Raw genomic sequence first — 19,050 nt, 5'->3', positions numbered from 1 at the left:
GCAGATTCACACAGAAGGGGGGCTTTATTTAATTTTAGGATTTATATTGGTTAACTCATACTAGAGGCACTATTGTTTTCATTTTGCAGGTGAGGAAATTGAGGCAGGTTCAGTAAATTATCCGAAGTCACATATATAGTAAAATACAGAGCCAAGCTTGAAACTTAGGCATTCTGGTTCTAGAGTCTTACTTTTAAGTGAACTAAATTGCTTCTCCAATAGAACTATGAATCTGCTGTTTTAAAATAATTTGTCACGTGGTACTCTAGTGTCTCGCACTTCTTCTCTTGTATGTTGAAACTTTTTCCTCGTTGCTCTAGAATTAATTGTCTTTATTTCTTGAAATAATGTCACTGTAATTCTTGGGAATGTTTGTTCTTTGGAATTTTTTTGTACTTTGGTAGAAGTAGCAGTGGCCATTTATAGTCTTAATTTATGGGCAGGGATCCCATCACAGTTTTCAAGCAGAGACTCCACCAAGTCAGGGAAACCATAAACTCTCTGCCACAGTGGGTAGTGAGCTCATTAGAACTGTCTTGGGGTGAAGGTCAATCAGAGCTTGTGAATGTGCTTCCTGAAGGTTGTTTGTTTGTTTATGTTTAACTTTTATGACTGAATAGATTATGTGGTATATCTTCAGTAGGGTATTTCCTGAGTATGTTTTGAGCTTTGACCATTCTGATAAATCCGTTTTCATCTGTCTGATCGAGCTTCATAAAAGCTAAGCTAATAATTTGGGGGTACAATTTTTGAGTTTAGGAGTTTATCTTCCATTGTTTCAGATTCAAATATAGTTATGGTAGGAAGGTTCTCTGAATGAGGTTCTCAGAGGTTCTAGGTTCTATATTTTGAGTCTTGCCTATTGTCCTCTGTGATCTTAATTCCATTTTGGGTTTTCTGGCCTCGACTTTGGTGGCAAGATTCTTACTCGTCATCCTGTATATTCTCTCCTTAAGAGTTAGGTTTCTTTCACTTGAGAAAAATTCATTTTAATATTTTTATGGTCAATTCATCATCAAATTATTTTTCATTTATTGTATTTCCTTTTATCTTTCCTACTTCATGAAGAAAAATAGGACAAAAGATTGAAAACAACCTCCTGTAAAAAGTAGAAGTTAAATATCCATATTTATTCAACCAAATGTAAGCTCTTAATCACAAGAAGATAATCATGTACCAAATTAAGTACTCTCCACAAATGTTGGCTGAGATTTTGTTACATGTCTTAATAACTTTGAATTTTGCTTCCATAAAATAGGAACGTTCTTTTGGATTTTCAGCCATCAGACAGGTCTCGGAATGAAGTCACCCAATAGAGAAACTTTTACACTCCCAAAGTGATTAAAGCACACATTTAACTATGCTACTCCTCTGCCTATGAGCTTGCAGTTGCTTCCCTTTCCCTTTGAAGATACCTACCTCCTTGCCGTGGTCCACAAAGCTCTAGATGACCCTCCGGCTTGTTGATTATTATGCTTGTTGATTATGATGCTTCCTCTTATTTATTCCTCTCAAGCATCAGTGGCCTCTTTCAGTATCTCAGGCTTGCTGGAATGTACTGCCCTTTCCCCTTCCTCCTCCTCCAGCAAGGATAGCTCCTTTCCATCCTTTGCTTTGATAAATCGCCCTCAGAAAGGCCTTCCTGAGGACCTTAAGCAGCCCTTCCACCCCCTTACCATCCCATCCTTTTCATTCTTAGCACATATTACTCTTTGCCCTTACATGTTTATTTAGAGACTAATGTGAAGCTTGTCATTCCTGACTAGACTCTGAACACCAGGTGGACAAGGGCTACGTGCCTTGTATTCACCAATGTGTACCCAGTGCCTGGCAAAGTAATATTGTGATGATTATCTACAGATTACATATAGGGGTACCCACTTTGCAGTAGCTTTAAGTAACAGCTCTCAAAACTTATTTTGTTATTTTAAGTTGTAACTCCTAACACATTATATCGTGGAGTAGCAAGTGTTTCACGTGGTTATTTAATTAGAGAGCCATACAAGGTTTTTACAGTTAAAGAATATATGCCTTATTCCCAGTTATTTGTATACCTTTCCGGTATGCCTTTTAGGATACAGTGCCTCGGTTCTTCTTTGTTAATCAAACATTTTTCTTAATTTAACAGTTACCGTTCTGTCTTTAACAGCAGGAGATGCTATGAAATCCAACAATAAGGTCTCCTTGTTTTGTGCCTTATAAAAAGAAAACACACACATAAACATACATTCACACACACTCTTTTAATGAATATATCTGTACAGCGCCTATCATGCTGCTTGGTACCCAACAGACACTCCATTTGTTGAATGTTCATAAGTCCTTACAGATAGAAAAAATTTGTCTTAAAAATCTTGAGCCTCTGGTATATCTTATTTACTAGATTATGTAGCTCAGTCAACCACATTTCATTGATTAAATGGATTTAGATTTTATGATAGAAAAGAACATTGTAATCAGTTCAGTAGAATTTATTTTAATATATGTAAAAGCTGTATAGAGCACTTCAGCACTAGCAATGTATATATATTTAGTGAAAAATATCCCACTTTAGTTTAAATAAGCGGAAAGAGAAAAGTCCATTGATGAAATCAAGTGTAAACATTTATGAATATCTATTAAATAATATAGAATTGATGATTATCCGGTCACAGTAAAATGAACAGAGCAGGTCCTTCAATAATAAAGCAAATCAACCAGTTTTAAATGTGACTTGTCTGGAGTGTGTACGCATAAGTGTGTCTGTGTGTGCGGGTACCTGTTATTGCTAATATAACAAATGGGAATATTGCATTCCTTACCTAGAACTGAAGATGCCAGTTAATTACATGCCAGTTTCTGGGTATTGAGACTATTGTTATTTCATTCTACCTATTACATTACAGGAGATAAAATTCAGGTGCTTGAAGACTATTTTTTAAAGCCCTCGTGAATGCTAGATTTCGAGTAATGGTTTTCTTCTTCTGCAGGAGAGCACACAGCTGCTACAAATGCCGTCAATGCAGTTTTACAGCTGCCGAGACTCAGTCACTACTGGAGCACTTCAACACTGTTCACTGCCAGGAACAGGACAGCACTACAGCCAACGGCGAAGAGGACGGGCATGCCGTATCCACCATCAAGGAGGAGCCCAAGATTGACCTCAAGGTCTACAGTCTGCTCAATCCAGACTCTAAAATGGGAGAGCCGGTTGCTGAGAGTGTGGTGAAGAGGGAGAAGCTAGAAGAGAAGGACGGGCTGAAAGAAAAAGCTTGGGCTGAGAGTTCAAGTGATGACCTTCGCAACGTGACTTGGAGAGGGGCGGACATCCTACGGGGCAGTCCATCCTATACCCAAGCAAGCCTGGGGCTTCTGACCCCTGTGTCTGTCCCCCAAGAGCAGACAAAGACTTTAAGGGATAGCCCCAACGTAGAGGCTGCCCACCTGGCGCGCCCTATTTATGGCTTGGCTGTGGAGACCAAGGGCTTCCTGCAGGGGGTGCCTGCAGGCGGAGAGAAGGCTGGCGCCCTCACCCAGCAGTATCCTGCATCCGGAGAAAACAAGTCCAAGGATGAATCCCAGTCCCTGTTACGGGTAGGAAGGTTTTATTTTTTTAAAATAATTCCTATATCTTGAAGGGAAAATGGGGAGAACGTACATTCTCTAGAGTTAGTATCATGACTTACCAAGTGCAACTAAATGATGTGTATCAGTCTGGGGATGTATACTTAATAAGTCCAAAGTGGTAGAAGGCAGCTCACGTGCGTTTGTGTGTACTCTACACATACTCGATCGAGTGGGTAGAAGTCACTTGTTTGTCACTACTCTCAGCTCCGATTGAATGTTTGTTAATCATTCCTGGTGATTATGCAAAACGATGAGGCCACTTTTGGAGAAGGGAGGCTCAGAATCCCAGAAGGATGCACATTTGTTACATTAAAATAATGAAATGACTTTTAAATTTTAAGGTGGTGTGGCACCGTCTATGGTTAATAAGGAAATTAGCAGAGATTGAAATCGCTAAGAATGCAAAGCCCTCGGGAGATGTTAATACAGAAATGTAGTGTTTTTAAAACTCACAGCGTAATTATGTACAAATGACAATGCTTGTTGTTTTGTTGCCAAGAGGGGGGAAAAATGAGATAGACTTAAGTGTGAATGGTGTGAAGAGCATCCAAAGAAGAGAACCATGAATTTTACATTATCGGGCTCTTGTAGGGAGAAAGACACAGTCCTGGGTGAAAAAGAAACTAAACAAAAACTCTGTAAGATAAGATCCTTGCTCACTCTCTTCATGCTGTGTAGACTGTGAATTGTTGAGAAATATTTTAGATTTTGAAAATTCAGGAGCTCCCAGTTGAGTGATGCTTGCTTTTTGCCTAAGGCACTACCACTTCAACATCTCACCTTGACTTTGAGAAGTTTTGAGCTTTCCGGATGATTTCAAAGCTTTGTTCCTTCATGGAAGGTAGGATCAGAAACCAGCTAACCTTTACAAAAGAGCTGGTTAGGAAATACAGTTCAGCCAGCCCAGTGCTTTGACCTGGAGGTTACAGACCACCGAGTTCTCTCTGGATGTATTCTGGGGAGAAAAATTACTCTTGCCAATGTCGGCTTGGCTACTCTGCTCTCATTTCGTGTAGATTCTCCGAAGCTTATCTGTGCTTCTCTGGCTTTCCCTAGTGGAGTTGAGAAACGCCCCTTGGAGGAGCACAGTTAATTATAAAAGTTGTTACCTTTCCCATCCGCAGTCATGCCCTGGAGCTAAGAGAAGGGCTTGAATGCAGAAGAGGAGATGCCTCCTTGTACACTGAGAAACAAAGAATCCTTCCTGCCCGGAAGGAGCAAGCTTATCATAAATAACTTTGGAAAGAAGAGAAATAGTTCCTGTGCTTTTCAAGTGAGTGTTCAATTTAGGGAGCTTCTTTCATATATTATGCATTTTTATCATTGTAAATGCTCATCATTTTCTTAGTATATGAGGACTCTTCTGATCTCAAGTGGCTCTTATGGTTTCTGGTTATAAGTCAGGAAAGACGTGTCCTAGGATTTTTAAATTTCATGTTGCATCTTGAGAGCGTGGTGGAATTGATTTCCTTACATCTCTATCACTAGAACTCCCCACTCTTTTTTCTTTTTTTCCATTTAAAACTGTTTTCATCCATGACATCTTCATCTGATATCAAATTGTGTGACTCTTTTAGACTGTTTCTGGAATGTTACCTTTTCTGCCACCGTTTGTAAACACTAAGAACTTGGAACGAGCAGTAATTTATGAAGCAGTGCAATCTAAAACCTGAGCAGGATAGTTCTATTCTTTAAGCAGCCTGAGGGTGATAATACTTTTCTAAAAAAATTGTTTTTCTCAATTCCTCCACTTCCTTAATTCCCTGACTTCAACTTTCTGTTGCATCATTTTAACTGTCTTTTCAGTTCCTCCACATTAGCTGCTGAAGTAGGAAATCTTCAGCAAGAGGCTACTTAACTGCGTTCTACAGTGAATATCAGATTCCTAACTGTAGGATTTGTGATACTTAAAGGCCATCGTCTACTAAATTTTGAGAGCTGACAAAAAAGTATATATATATGACGTATTTTAAAGTGGCCTGGATCTTTCTTCTGTGATTTTAGTAAAATTTGATCTTTAAAATTTATATTTTCATTGCATTTGAATAGTGCTTTTGGAAATCACCCATTTTATTGGACATTTGCGTTAAGGAGGTATAGCTGATTTGATTTATTGTGAAATATTGGGTCCGCCAGAATGTTCATTTGGTTAGTGAATATGCTGTTCAGTAAAGTTCTTGGTGAAATGAAAAATGTGGCTTTTATTTTTACTTAAAATCTAATGAACTTTTTGGCCAACCCAATTAGTATATTAACTGAATTTAAAAGTTTTAATTTACACATATCTTGCTGATCAGCTTTTTAAGATAATTGAGAGAAGTAAGAGCCCATTCTGATTGTGAATTTGACAAGAATTCTATTTTGGTGAATTCTGATTGTGAATTTGACAAGAAATCTACTTTGGTGGTAGAAATTGGTATTGCTAAGTTATCATGGCAAACATATACTTCTCATTCCTTCCTCTGCCATCAGTCAGGGGAAACACAAAAGAATATTGCCATCATATTTACTAAGGCAAAACCAAAGTACTTTAATTTTGTAATTTTAGAGGTCTAGTTAGTAACAAAGGTGTCCTGTAAAAATTTATAAGTACACAAGTGAAATATGCACATACAATTTCCATGTTTCAAATGAGAAAACAGGGGTCTGTGTAAGTATATATCTACAGAATGTAATATTCATGTTTGAGTTTAAATAGTAGAATGGAACTTGAAATTAACTTGCTGTTTGGTATGTTTGTTTTGAAATAGTAAGCAAGTTAAGAAATGGAAAATGGGTTTTAAAAGCGATTTTTTAATTAGAGCATCCAGTAAAGCATTAATAGGACAAATATAAATACATTTATACATGTAGTTTCTAATACTAAAAGTAAAAACTTGACTATCATCTTTGACTACTGGGCAGAGTGATATCGAGAATTAAGTGTGGAAAATGTGTCCAACAGAAAATGTTAATTTAAAATAGTTTAACACTATGTTGCTAAATAATGGAAACATTTTAAAGAGTATGCTGAATGGAGTTAGGGTCATGTCACAAAGCACATCATTAAAATATCACTTTCAGAATATTAGTCTTTCTGTTACATGTTTCTAACTGGTTGTAGTTATGAAATTCTGCTGCACTCAAAGTGAGGAAGGAAATATAAGAATCACAGAGAAGAGCTCAAGTTTCAAAATATTCATTAGTTTTCTTCACTTCTTTCTTTTCTTCTTCTTTTTTTTTTTTTTCTTAGGTCAGTGTTTGGCTTTTAGTTTGACATTCAGTGGCAGCTCATTTATGTGTATTTTCATTTGGTGAATGCCTTTAGACTTCCCTTGTTACTAGAATGGAATTGATCTTGTTATAAAAAATTCTAAATTGTGTATGTGACCTGTGTTGATGATTGTGCTTTGAGTACGGCAGGGAGCACATTAACATAAGTTTCATCTTGTAAATTGCTTTATGAAAATCAGGGTTTTGTGTGCACTAACAGTATTTCTATAAAATCATGTTTTTTCTTTTTATGAGTAGAAAGAAATATTAGCCCCTTTAGATGCTTTGCTAGAAATAGTCCAAGTTTATATGTAAAGTTTAATTGTTCCTCTTTTAAAACTTCTAGAATAGATCTTATAAAACATGAATAAGCTCCTGAAAATGTTTTGAAAACACAGCATTTAGATTTGGCTCCATGAAGAGGTTAACGTCTTTAGTACTGTCTTGCTAAAAGCAAAAGTTAATTGGTTTTTTATATTCAAATAGATGTTCCTTTCTCATTTTAAACTAAACAGTGTAGTGTAGTCAGAACTCAGTGTAGTCGGTGCTCTTTTCTGATCAGCTTCTTGTATAATTTTTATTTTAACAAAGGCATTTATTTATTTAATTATTTGGTAGCTTCTTACGCAGATGTAACTGTGTTCGTTTTATTATTTCCTGGTTGAGAAATTCTAGGTTTCATTCTTGTAATTAACGTGTTAGATTGGATTTTATAACACAGAAAGCTTTGTCTTTTAACTGATAACCCCATTAAAAGGAAGCAAACACCTGTTATTAAATTTCACAAAGATTTTGCCAATATCAAATGCATTTTTTTCGTTTTTCAGTGAAACGCAGAAGTATAATTGTTTAGTTGGCAAATCTATACTTATGTAATAAACTTCTGCATGTCATGTCAGGACAGAACGTCACAGTCAGATAACTCATAGGCTCTAATTCTTCCACCAGTTCAGATGCCCTAGTTATCAGTCCACTTTCCACATGCACCTAGGGGAAAAAATAAATCTCTTTGTGATTGATTTCGGTTTGCAGTGTAAATTTATTTACGGATTTGTCCGTTTTAACATGTACATTTTGCACTGCTTGGTTTTGGCAGAGATGCCTAGCCATGGGCTGTGGAGTTGAGTTTCAGGTTCTTGGAGTTGAGATCCGAGTTGAGCCATTGGCTCAGAGAAAGGGCCTCCCAGGATCCCGTTCATTTGTCTGCTACAGAGGATCATGATGCCAGCCATCCTCCCAGGAGTGCTGCGCAGCTTAGTTAATTAATGTTTGTCAGGCCATTTGAGATCGTCAGATGCAGGGTTCTAGATAAGTGCAAAGTAGTATGATTATTTGTTCGTTTTGTAAATGTGATACCAAGACAGTACAAAGCAGATGTTATTTCCCCCTTTCTTCAGCGGCGTTAAATTTATAGTTTAAAGATTGTTGATACCGGACAGCCCATTGAGATGCAAAAATGTTCTTTTGGGGACAGTCCATTGGCAGTCAAAGAGACGTTTAAACAAGCGACAGTGTTGAATGCCTTTACAACCATTGACAGAAGACCGCAGGAACTTTTTTTTAACTAAAGATGATCTCAAGTGAAAAGTCTGATATTTATTGTTTTGCTTCATGTTTAATGAAAATAAAAGCAGCTATCATCTAGGTACTGTTGTCTAAACATAGTGTTTACATACATAACCATTTTCCTGACCCCATTTGAATTTTTTTATATTTGCATATATTGAATACCAAAGAGAAAGGTCTATACCAGGAAAAATAGGAAGTATACACCTCCCTAATCATTAGCTAGGAAATAGTAGTTTTTAGGCCATGTTGGTAAAGTTTCTCTTTAAGTAGCCGCTGATATTTATTTTGCCTAAGAATAAAATGTTAAAAACCATTTACTGTATCCAGAGATTAACAATCCTTGTATATCTCTGTGCTTCTGCCCTAGATAGATGCATTTCTATTGTCACCTATTAGAAAAGGGTATGGTTTAAATTCAAATATATAATAGATTTATTTTAAAAATAACAATTATTCATCCTCTTAGTTATGTTTAATAGTGAACATGACCATTTTAATTGTTTTTATTAAATAAAATCTAAGTAGCTTTTTTTTCCTTTATTGGTTATTCATCTTTTATATTGGTATACCATATTTGACAATAGATCACTACTAAAATCAATTTGATACATATATGTTTGACTAATGGGATTTTCTATTATTCTGATTTCTTTCTTTTAAGTCAACTCCCCTGGCTAAAGTATTTTTTAAAAGCACATTTTTTTTCTTTTTTTGTAACTTAGGCTTTTTGTGAAGTCTGGCATAGTTCTGCTGGCCCAGGTTTCTAAGGCAGGGGAAGCAGCTGTATCTTTTAGTGAATTGGGCTGTAAGTTTGTAGTCCCTGTGAAACGGTATCCTTCAGCACGGTATCTGTTAATTATTTCCTGTATAACTATCTTTTGCTTGGCTTCCTTTTTTTCACGGACGGCATGAGTCAGAAGATAACAGGGCCCAAGAAGGACCCTATTGTTGAGTGTTCTTAGATGTTGGAAGTGAAGAGTATACAGAAGGTGGCCCAAGTTTCAGGAGCACAGATGCAGAATGATTCAAAAGTGTGTCAGCCATGAGCTGCACAGCCTCGATGTGAATCTAGTATTTTTCTGGCAAAGTCCAGTCTGATGGGTGGATTTAACAGAAGTGTTGATTACCTAAAATCCAGGAAAAATTTTTACCTTGGATTTCTGTGTTTTGGTATTTGCTCCCACCAAAAAAGTGAATATTGTTTCCTTTGTCATATTCTTTTACTCTCCCTTCCCTTTGACTCTGTTAGTGAACTTTCATTAAGTGTTTATAGACAAGGACATTGATTACTAAGATGGTCTACCAATAAACTCAAGGAAGCTTGGCAAGTAGGATACTGCCGCGTGTGGTTGGCTACTAGTTCAAGGAGATGCAGATAGTTTCAGTGAGGCTCCAAGAACCTATTTCCTGCATTTTGGCGAAGTAACATTCTCATTTATAGATGTTTATAATTAACTATAATTTACAAGTAAAACAGAATCGGGGTTATGACGTCATTTTGGAAAAAATCCACAACACTTTATCTTACGGCATGTTTTTTATGTTGTTATCAGTGATTAGGAGTAAGGCAAAGGAATCTTACTTTCGTTTTGTTTTTGTAAGTACGGGACATTTGTGATGTGATCAGTTGAGTGGTATCATCTCTCATGTTAGGATGATCAAATAGCTCTCGCACATAATTTTACATGTTAACTTGCCTTTTTAAAAAGAGTTTCTCAATTTCTAAGATTTAATTTGGGCATATTAATTATGAAAGCGATGAACCATTTCATGCCCTGGAAATTTACCTATCTGTAACATCATGATTAATCAGAAAAAACTAAGGATATACAGATATATTTCTAAAAGGCAGAATACACTGTATAATATTTAAATGAGAAAATACGACTGTTAATAAATGGTGTCCCATGTCCAAGTCACTGTCATCGAAGTGGGTCATTTTTTTTTTTTTTTTTTTTTTTTAAAGAAATTCACGGTCTTTTATTTATTTATTTATTTATTTATTTATTTATTTATGGCTGTGTTGGGTCTTCGTTTCTGTGCGAGGGCTTTCTCTAGTTGCGGCAAGTGGGGACCACTCTTCATCGCGGTGCGCGGGCCTCTCACCATCGCGGCCTCTCTTGTTGCGGAGCACAGGCTCCAGACGCGCAGGCTCAGTAATTGTGGCTCACGGGCCCAGTTGCTCCGTGGCATGTGGGATCTTCCCAGACCAGGGCTCGAACCCGTGTCCCCTGCATTGGCAGGCAGATCCTCAACCACTGCGCCACCAGGGAAGCCCCAGGTCATTTTTAAGATACAAAATAAATTCACTCATAAATAATGCTTAGAGAATAATATCCTAGAAATACGTAATTAAGGAGAGCTGTTAAACTAAATTGACTTATTTAATGATGAATGCAGATAATCAAGGAAAAAGCAAATGATAATCTTTAAGAGCTATTTCTTATGTATATGAAATATGACAGATATCCAATAGCCAGATAATGGTATGATATGCTTCCCTTATATTATGTGTGCAGCACAGTTTATTTTCTAGAGGAATTTATTTCCAAGTACGACCTATGTTCTTATGCAGATTTGAGTCATGGTTCTTAAGGGAAAGCAGTCAACTCAGATAGGCTTACCTTTTTTAGGGGAGAACTCTCTCTTTCCTTGTTTTCCTTTTGCCTCCCTGGATGATGTTTTTACCACCCTTCACAATTTCTCAACCCAGTTTTTGCCTTCCTTGGATGTGTGTTGGATGTGGTGGGTAATAGTGTGGGCTTTGAGGGACTATAAGAGAGAACTTGATTTTTCTCTTTAAAATATGGAATTTAATGCTCTTTAGTTTTATTTGTTGCTGAAATATTTACATTGATTCCATTAGAAAGTATTTTTCTTTCATAGGATTATCAGAATGCCACATAGAATAGTCTTTATTATTTCTTAATAACGTGTTAAAAAGACAAGGGAAAGAATACTTTATCAATTAACATTGAGTTTGTGATTGCTATAGGCTAAAAATACAGAATCTCAAGCCATTCTTTTTTTTTTTTTTTTTTCTATTTATTTATTTTTGGCTGTGTTGGGTCTCCGTTGCTGCGCGTGGGCTTTCTCTAGTTGCGGCGAGTGGGGGCTACTCTTTGTTGGGGTGTGAGGGCTTCTCATTGCGGTGGCTTCTCTTGTTGCAGAGCACGGGCTCTAGGCGCACGGGCTTCAGTAGTTGTGGCACGTGGGCTCAGCGGTTGTGGCTCACAGGCTGTAGAGTGCAAGCTCAGTACTTGCGGCACACGGGCTTAGTTGCACCGCGACATGTGGGATCTTCCCGGGCCAGGGCTTGAACCCATGTCCCCTGCATTGGCAGGTGGATTCTTAACCACTGTGCCACCAGGGAAGCCCTCTCAGGCCATTCTTAACCCGTTAATGACGTTTATGAAAACATGCCCTGATGTTATTTATATGCACAAGTTAGGTCAGATTTATGTATGGGAATCTAAACGTTTACAAATATTACATTTGAGAGAGCTATTTGCTTTACTTAAAAATAATCATTTGCTTTAAAAAAAAAACCCCAGAACCTCAGTATGGGACTTTTAAAATTTCTTCCCTGATACCTTGAAAAATGAAAATGTTTTTATTTACTTATAACTTTTTAGAAGCTTATCTGTTTTGCAAAGCATGCTACAGTTGAAGCAGTGTTGGTCATATTATAGAAGATACACATGTTTGGCTAATCTAATTCTTAATGTCAGGAATTTACAACCTAAATTTTTCTTGATAATTCAAGAAAATCCATTACTTCGCCTGAATCATATAACTGATTCAAAGAAAACTGGAGGTTTTTAAAATGAAGACTGTCGCAATGGGCAGTCTATGGTCTACAAATTAACTATCCCCTTAATATGCCTCTCAAAACTTTATACTATGATAATATATCTTATGTAGGATTTTTTAAAAAATCAAATCAAAATTTAGAGCTTACCTCAAATTTACATATGATTTAAATACTTTTCAAGACTCCAAAATATATCTGAATTATTCTTTAGTAGTGTGCCGAGCCCTTGGAGGTTACAGCTGGGTTTAGAGGTGGGTGTGTTCCACCTTTAATGGAGTGTCTCTGGTTGTGATTCAGGCTTGACAGGATTGTATTTTCCAGTAAAATTATATTTTATGTTTTCTTTTTACTCTTCCCTTGTGATGTAGTGGAAAGAGTACTGGATTGGAGGAAAAGAGGCTTTGTGTTCTAGACTCACTTTGTGACTAACTGGCCGTGTGACCACCATGGGTGAGTCACTCAGTCCTTATGTCCTGTTTCCTTCTTTGGAAAATTATGGAGATAGAAGCATACAATTGCTCACATCTCTTTAAAATTGCAAACTCTGGGGCCAAGCAAATTTTCTATAAAACCTTAAACATTTAGGTCTGTGAATTGATACCCAAGGCAACTTTAAGACAAATATCTTCTATTGTAGACTTAGTGATGCTAGTGTCCAAAGAGATATCATGTATTTGATGTCCAAGTTCCTAAGTTAGATTTCCCTCTAATGACTAAGAACCCATAAATTATAAACAACTGTCACAATACAGTCTAAAATCTTCAACAGGGGCTTATCTTATACAAGAAAGCTCATTCTTTGAAAATAACTTTGTTTCAGGGAATCATGCTATTAAGGGTACACTTATGAATCCCGATAAAGGGAAGTCTGCACAATGAGAAATAAAATAATTCTGGTGAGAATATGACATGTTCAAAGTCTGTTTCTTCAGTTTCTTGGCATTGAGCGATGTTGCCTGTTTTTTTCACAGTCAGATGTTCAAATCAGAATTTTGGATGCAGAAACTAATTTTAGTAGGTGGGGTGCAAATTTCTTATGAGTCCATGAATAGACTCTAATCCCAGCTGTTTCATTACAATTATAAAAATAAAATTGGCTGTGAATCATTCAAACTCTATTTAATGGATGTGAATAATTCAGTTTCGCCTCACTGAAATCGTAAAACTATAAACCTATCTTAGATTCTTTGTGCTCCTTCAGAGTTAATACCTCATTATTCATATATGAATTATTTGAAGTATTGGTGGTCATGATGAAAATGACCATATTTCCACTCAGTTCCTGTGGGTTTCAGGAGAGAAGGTGGCCTCTAGGGCGGCGCTGGTGATGAAAACAAGAAAGAAATTAGGAAACGTCTATGAAAAGAGAAAAGGATATCGAATTAGTATTTGTTGGCATTTTCTTTCCCATGGAAGAGTCTATGAAAAGAGAAAAGGATATCGAATTAGTATTTGTTGGCATTTTCTTTCCCATTATATGTTCATTACATACATTTTAGAAAATATAAATAAGCAAAAAAGAAGAAAATGACTACTCAACACTTTAATCTATCCCTTTCTGGAGGCACACACACACTCGAAGACAGGCACATACAAACATAGACTTATATGTTTATTATTAAATAGCCTTCAATTTCACTTTATAATAAATCGTAAACATTTTCTCATATTAGTGTTTATTCTGCTATATCACATTTATTGACTTCATAATATTTCATTATGTATTGTACTAGTTGTACCAGAAAAGATGATTATTGATTCCTTGTTGTCAGACATTTAAGTTACTTCCAGTTTTTGCTGTGGTAAATAGTGCTGCATTGAATATCCTTGTAGCTAAATAATTCTGTCTTGCTTGCAATTTTAAATTGTTCGAACTGGCTTCCCTATAATCAGGTTCCTCCATGGGGTGACACAGTAGTGGAGTTTATTGTCAAGTATTGGTCACTTTACCAGGCTATGTGTATATATACTCTTGGGAAATGGGAAAACATTTTATTGGTGAGAATTGCCTCACAGTGGTAGCTAAGAAATAGAAACCCCAACATTTTCTTTAAACATTATTATGGGGGAAAAGTTAGTATGAAGGTTTGAATAAGGTACATTTCTGAAGCACCAACATAGATTCAGTGAAGTATCTATTTCACTTTTACAATCAAAACATTCCTTAGTCACCTTGACATTCAAAGAGTATTTAAATAGTGTAAGGTACTGAAATGAATCTTACAAGGTAAATATATATATAATATGTATATATATGTATATATATATATACTTAATATATATGTATATATGTATTTAATATATAAATTTCACTGTCTCCAAAAAGATTCTTAAAGTTAATATGTTTTGGTGATCACATAAAGTTGGTGCCAGCAGCTATTTAGTGAAGTTCTTGGTACACACACAAACTCTGTTTTAAACTATTTGAATTTATTTTAATTTTCTCAAGGTCATTTACATAGTTTAAGGTAAGGTAAGAATGAAACTCAGGTGTTAAAGGGAAGTGTAGAAAACCATTCTAAATCCCATTTTCATTTTCTTTTTCAAGCATCTCACTGCTATATGCAAAGTCCTTTCAAAGACTAGAAACTATTTGTGTTTATAGTTCATGAAATTTTAACAGTATACCCATTTGTTTGGGGGATTTGAGTGCATAATTGGTTGTATCTAAATTTACATACATTAATACTCATCTGGGTTCAGGATTTATTTTCAAAGAACCAACATGTGTTAAACCAAACTAACCTAGACTCAGACTTGAAAGAAATAGAAATCCAAAGCAAAAGATAACTTTTGTAGAATCATTCCCTGATGTACTGGTCTCTAACTTTTCTTGTCCCATAAATAATAATTTAGCACCTACTTTGTTTCAGGAACCATGAAAGATCCTATAAAGAGTATGGATATAAGTAAATCAGGGTTCTTGCCCTCAAGTAATATACAATCATGTATAAGTGATAAGCTAAGTATACGGACAACGATAATAAAAGTGAGACTTCCATAAAAGGGACAAGGAGAGGAGAGCAGTGGTCTTTGGGTGTTTAAAGAGGAACAGATCACATTCAGTTGAGTGATTGAAAACAGTTGTCATACATAGAGTTTTCTGAGATGATTTTTGAAAAAAAGACTAAGCTTTCAGCAAGTGAATATGACTGCATGGAGGGCAAGCTCTGTAGAGAGAACAATGTGAGTTTAGCTGAGGGCATTTTTAAGATATAGATGATGGAAAAGCTTGATCAAAAGGTATGTGCAGTATAGTTTGTGTAGCTAAGACCTGACATATAGGTTAGGAGAATTTCCTTAAATGCTTATTTGAAATTTTTTATTTCAGAAGGAAATAGGGAACCATCACAGGATTTAGATCAAAGATATCTTGATCAAACCTTTAACAAGGTTAATATCTATCCCATTTTACATAGGATGGCTTGGAAGGGGGTGGATAGGTGGGCAGAATTGTGATAAAGGAGATTAATTAGTAGGTTAATCCCTTATCCTATGACTGATAACAAAGGCTACACTAGGATAGTGAAAATGAGAGATTATTTTTATAGATATGCTAGATGTAGAATATTCAAGAGGTAGCCAAGTTGACATGTGTGGGTGACCAAGAGGAGGGAGGTTATGATGAATGAGGCTTTAAGTTTGGATGACTGGACAAGGAGACCAATAATAGCTAACATTTGATAATCAACAACTATGGGCCAGGCTCTCCTTTCTATTTGTAATAACTCATTTAATCTTCCAAGTAACCCCATGCCATAGAGGATATCTTTAATTCCATTTTACAGAGGAAATAGAGCCTCAGAAATATTAAATCACTTGCCCAAAGTCACCCAGCTAGTAAGTGACTGGGTCATGCTAGACCATGTCCATATAGGCTGACTTCAGAGTCCACACTTTTCTAAATTGCTTTTTGATGAATGGTAGTGCCATTAGCAGAACTCTAGCGTGAGCTTTTTTGTGAGTGTTAAATAAGGTAGTCTTAACACTTACAAAGTTTGCAGGGCATTCAGATGAAAATATCTAATGGATAGCAAGAAATGGCATTTCTCATAGGAGGAGGAGAGAGGAGTTGGAACATTCCAACTCCAACAGAGGAGTTGGAATGACTTCTAAGTGAACTGACATTTCTTTAATAGTTGAATTTATGTTGAAAACCTAGTTTGTACAGAATATTCTAGGAGTGATACCAACATGGACAAGCTATGGACACCGATTCTTTAAACCATTTGTAAACCAGTCTGGGAGATAATGTTCAGAAACATGATTATGGTATAAGGAAAGGAGTGCCAAGTGCCATGGAGTGGAACAAGTAAGCTGTAGTATTTAATTTAATTTAATATTTTAGCATTTTTAATTGAAGTATAGTTAATTTACAGTGTTGTGTTAGTTTCAGGTGTACAGCAAGTGATTATATATATATATTCTTTTTCAGATTCTTTTCCCTTATAGGTTTTTATAAAATATTGAATAAAGTTCCCTGTGCTATACAGTAGGTCCTTGTTGGTTATCTATTTTATATATTATATATATATATAGTAGTATGCATGTGTTAATCCCAAATTTACTTTTTTTAAGAGGAGGAAATTATCTATTCTTAATTGAGTCATCAAGAAAGGCCTCCTGGAAGAGGTTGCTTATTGGTTGGTTCAAAAAGGGTTGGGGTTTGCATAGGTGGTGATAGATGGGGCAGGGGATTACTGGGGCATAAGAACGAAATAAATCAACAAAAAAGAACTTTGGTGTTTGGAGAACTTGAGGAACAATCAAAGTACAAAAGTCTAAAGATAATCCAAGTCAAAGGTGAGCTTTGTAACTGCAGCTTAAAAAAATAGCATAGTAGATGAGTCCTGCTCTAGAGTGACAGTTACTATTTTGACATTTATGAGATTAAATTTTAAGATCCTCTGTGTATGGAAAAATCTTTTGTTAATTGATAGGATTCAGAAATTTGCAGAAACATTCATACCTCAAAATCTTATTATTTGCACGATAAACCCAAAGGAAAGAATAAGCTTTAGAACAGAGTTGGGTTATTTAAATCAAAGTCTGAAGGAAGAATTTAATAAAATCTTTAATTAGTGTAAATAAGCATCAGAAAGTTACTTTTAATATATATATATTCTTTATGCACAGTATATATGTAAATTACTCTTTTATTCAAATATAAATTAAAAATAATTCTACATAGGACCATACCATACATAGGTTCAAAAGAAATATAAATGAAAAAAAATTCTTGAAAACCTGTTTAAAGTGTATGCCATACATACTATACTCATTTGATTGATTCATTATATATAAGAACTATTGTCTTTTGGTTTTATATATTGGTGTTCTGATTTAGTCACTAATCATTTCTCTTAGCTTTGATTCCTTGGCTAATTTTCATGTCCCATTTAATGTCTTATTTAGTCATTGAGAAGAAAGAGAAATCCTTGCCTGTGATATGTCACCTGTTGTTTAATGGCTAAAACTGTTACATATCTTTATACTGTATTACATTAAGTCATTTTAAAAGCATTGCTTTCCCTTTTGTTTAAAATTCCTACAGTCCCTGGGATATTGGTAGGGGGTTAATGGAAGTCTTGATTAAAATCTCCCAAGCTTCAAGGCTTTCAGTTCTGTAAACAATTTAGATCTGAGAGATAGGCTTATGTCTTTTTACTAGTCTATTTACTGATATAATGTTAAGAAAAAATCATAAGTTTATTCTTTATTTTTTTGATAATAAGTATAAATTAAAATGCATTTTTAAAAAAATCAACCACAGCCCATTGTGTGATGATCACAGAATTTATGGCAGTTCTTTCAAAAACTCTCTGTAGACACAACATCATCATTTAAAAGTAAACGAGCTGTCTTTGGTGTACTGATTTTCCGTTACTAAAGATAAGCCTTTTAAGTTTTATATCTAGAGTGTTTCCAAGAGATTCTTTCTACACTTGCAGGACCATGAACTCTGATCATGACTTAATCAATCTCACTTGCTTCATAATATCTAACCAAACCATAGGTGGATAAAGGCTCTGAAATAGGTAAAAGTCATAATGCACTTGAAGTTTACACTTAGACCCACAAGCTTAGATTCATTAATTATCCATCTTTGTGACCAGCCCAAACTGCTCCCACCTTTCTATGACTAGACAGTGACTGCACAATATTCAGGTTCAGTCAGATGTCTTAACTGTTCTATATTTAACGAATCAGATGAGTTTTAAACATGGCTTTCTTTGAGTTGGGATTCGCGTGGAATTGAGTTGGCACCTCTGTAGTTTCCAGTCCTTATGATTTTAATGTATGAATTTCATTGCAATGTTGAGATTTTTGTGATATTCTCTGGACCTGAAATTGAGATCCACTGAAGTACGTGTCTGTGTGTGTGTGTGTGTGTGTGCGCGTGCGTCTGAGGTTTTTCCTCTGAAAGCAAGGGGTATTTGGACAAGTTTGGAACACAATAGAGCAAAGATATGATAGAAACAGCAAATATTGGATCTTATAGTTTATCCCTTTGTGAATTTTTCTCCCTCAGTAGATTGTGAGCTCCTGAGAGAGAAGGGCTATGCCATTTTTATATTTCTATTTGTCATCGGCCTTGCCATACTGCTCATCTCTTAGGAAGTCTAGAATCAATGCCTAATTAATTGAATGGAATTCTACGACTATATATCCACTTTTTTAAAAATTGGAAAACTACCTTTTAATTTCTGTGTGAGCCTACAATACTGCTAGTATAATTTTTACCGTTAATTAAGTTTATAATTGCAGACATTAATATTTGAATACTCTTTTTAGGACTAAAGGATTAG

General features: G+C 35.6%; 1 protein-coding gene across 6 annotated transcripts in view; it reads left to right on the top strand.

Moving 5' to 3' along the window:
* The window catches only part of TRPS1 (transcriptional repressor GATA binding 1), a 253,448-nt gene that overhangs the window by 74,666 nt on the left and 159,732 nt on the right, over nt 1-19,050 (top strand). For all 6 annotated transcript variants that reach the window (XM_068525872.1, XM_068525870.1, XM_068525867.1 and 3 more), the window contains one exon: nt 2,970-3,573. In XM_068525872.1, the coding sequence (XP_068381973.1) occupies nt 2,970-3,573 (604 nt within the window). The remainder of the gene's footprint in view (nt 1-2,969; nt 3,574-19,050) is intronic.

This window comes from Eschrichtius robustus, chromosome 17 (assembly GCF_028021215.1).
Source record: "Eschrichtius robustus isolate mEscRob2 chromosome 17, mEscRob2.pri, whole genome shotgun sequence".
Classification (NCBI taxonomy): domain Eukaryota; kingdom Metazoa; phylum Chordata; class Mammalia; order Artiodactyla; family Eschrichtiidae; genus Eschrichtius; species Eschrichtius robustus.
The sequence above is the reverse complement of the archived record's forward strand: the minus strand, read 5'-3'. Positions and strand labels throughout refer to the sequence as shown.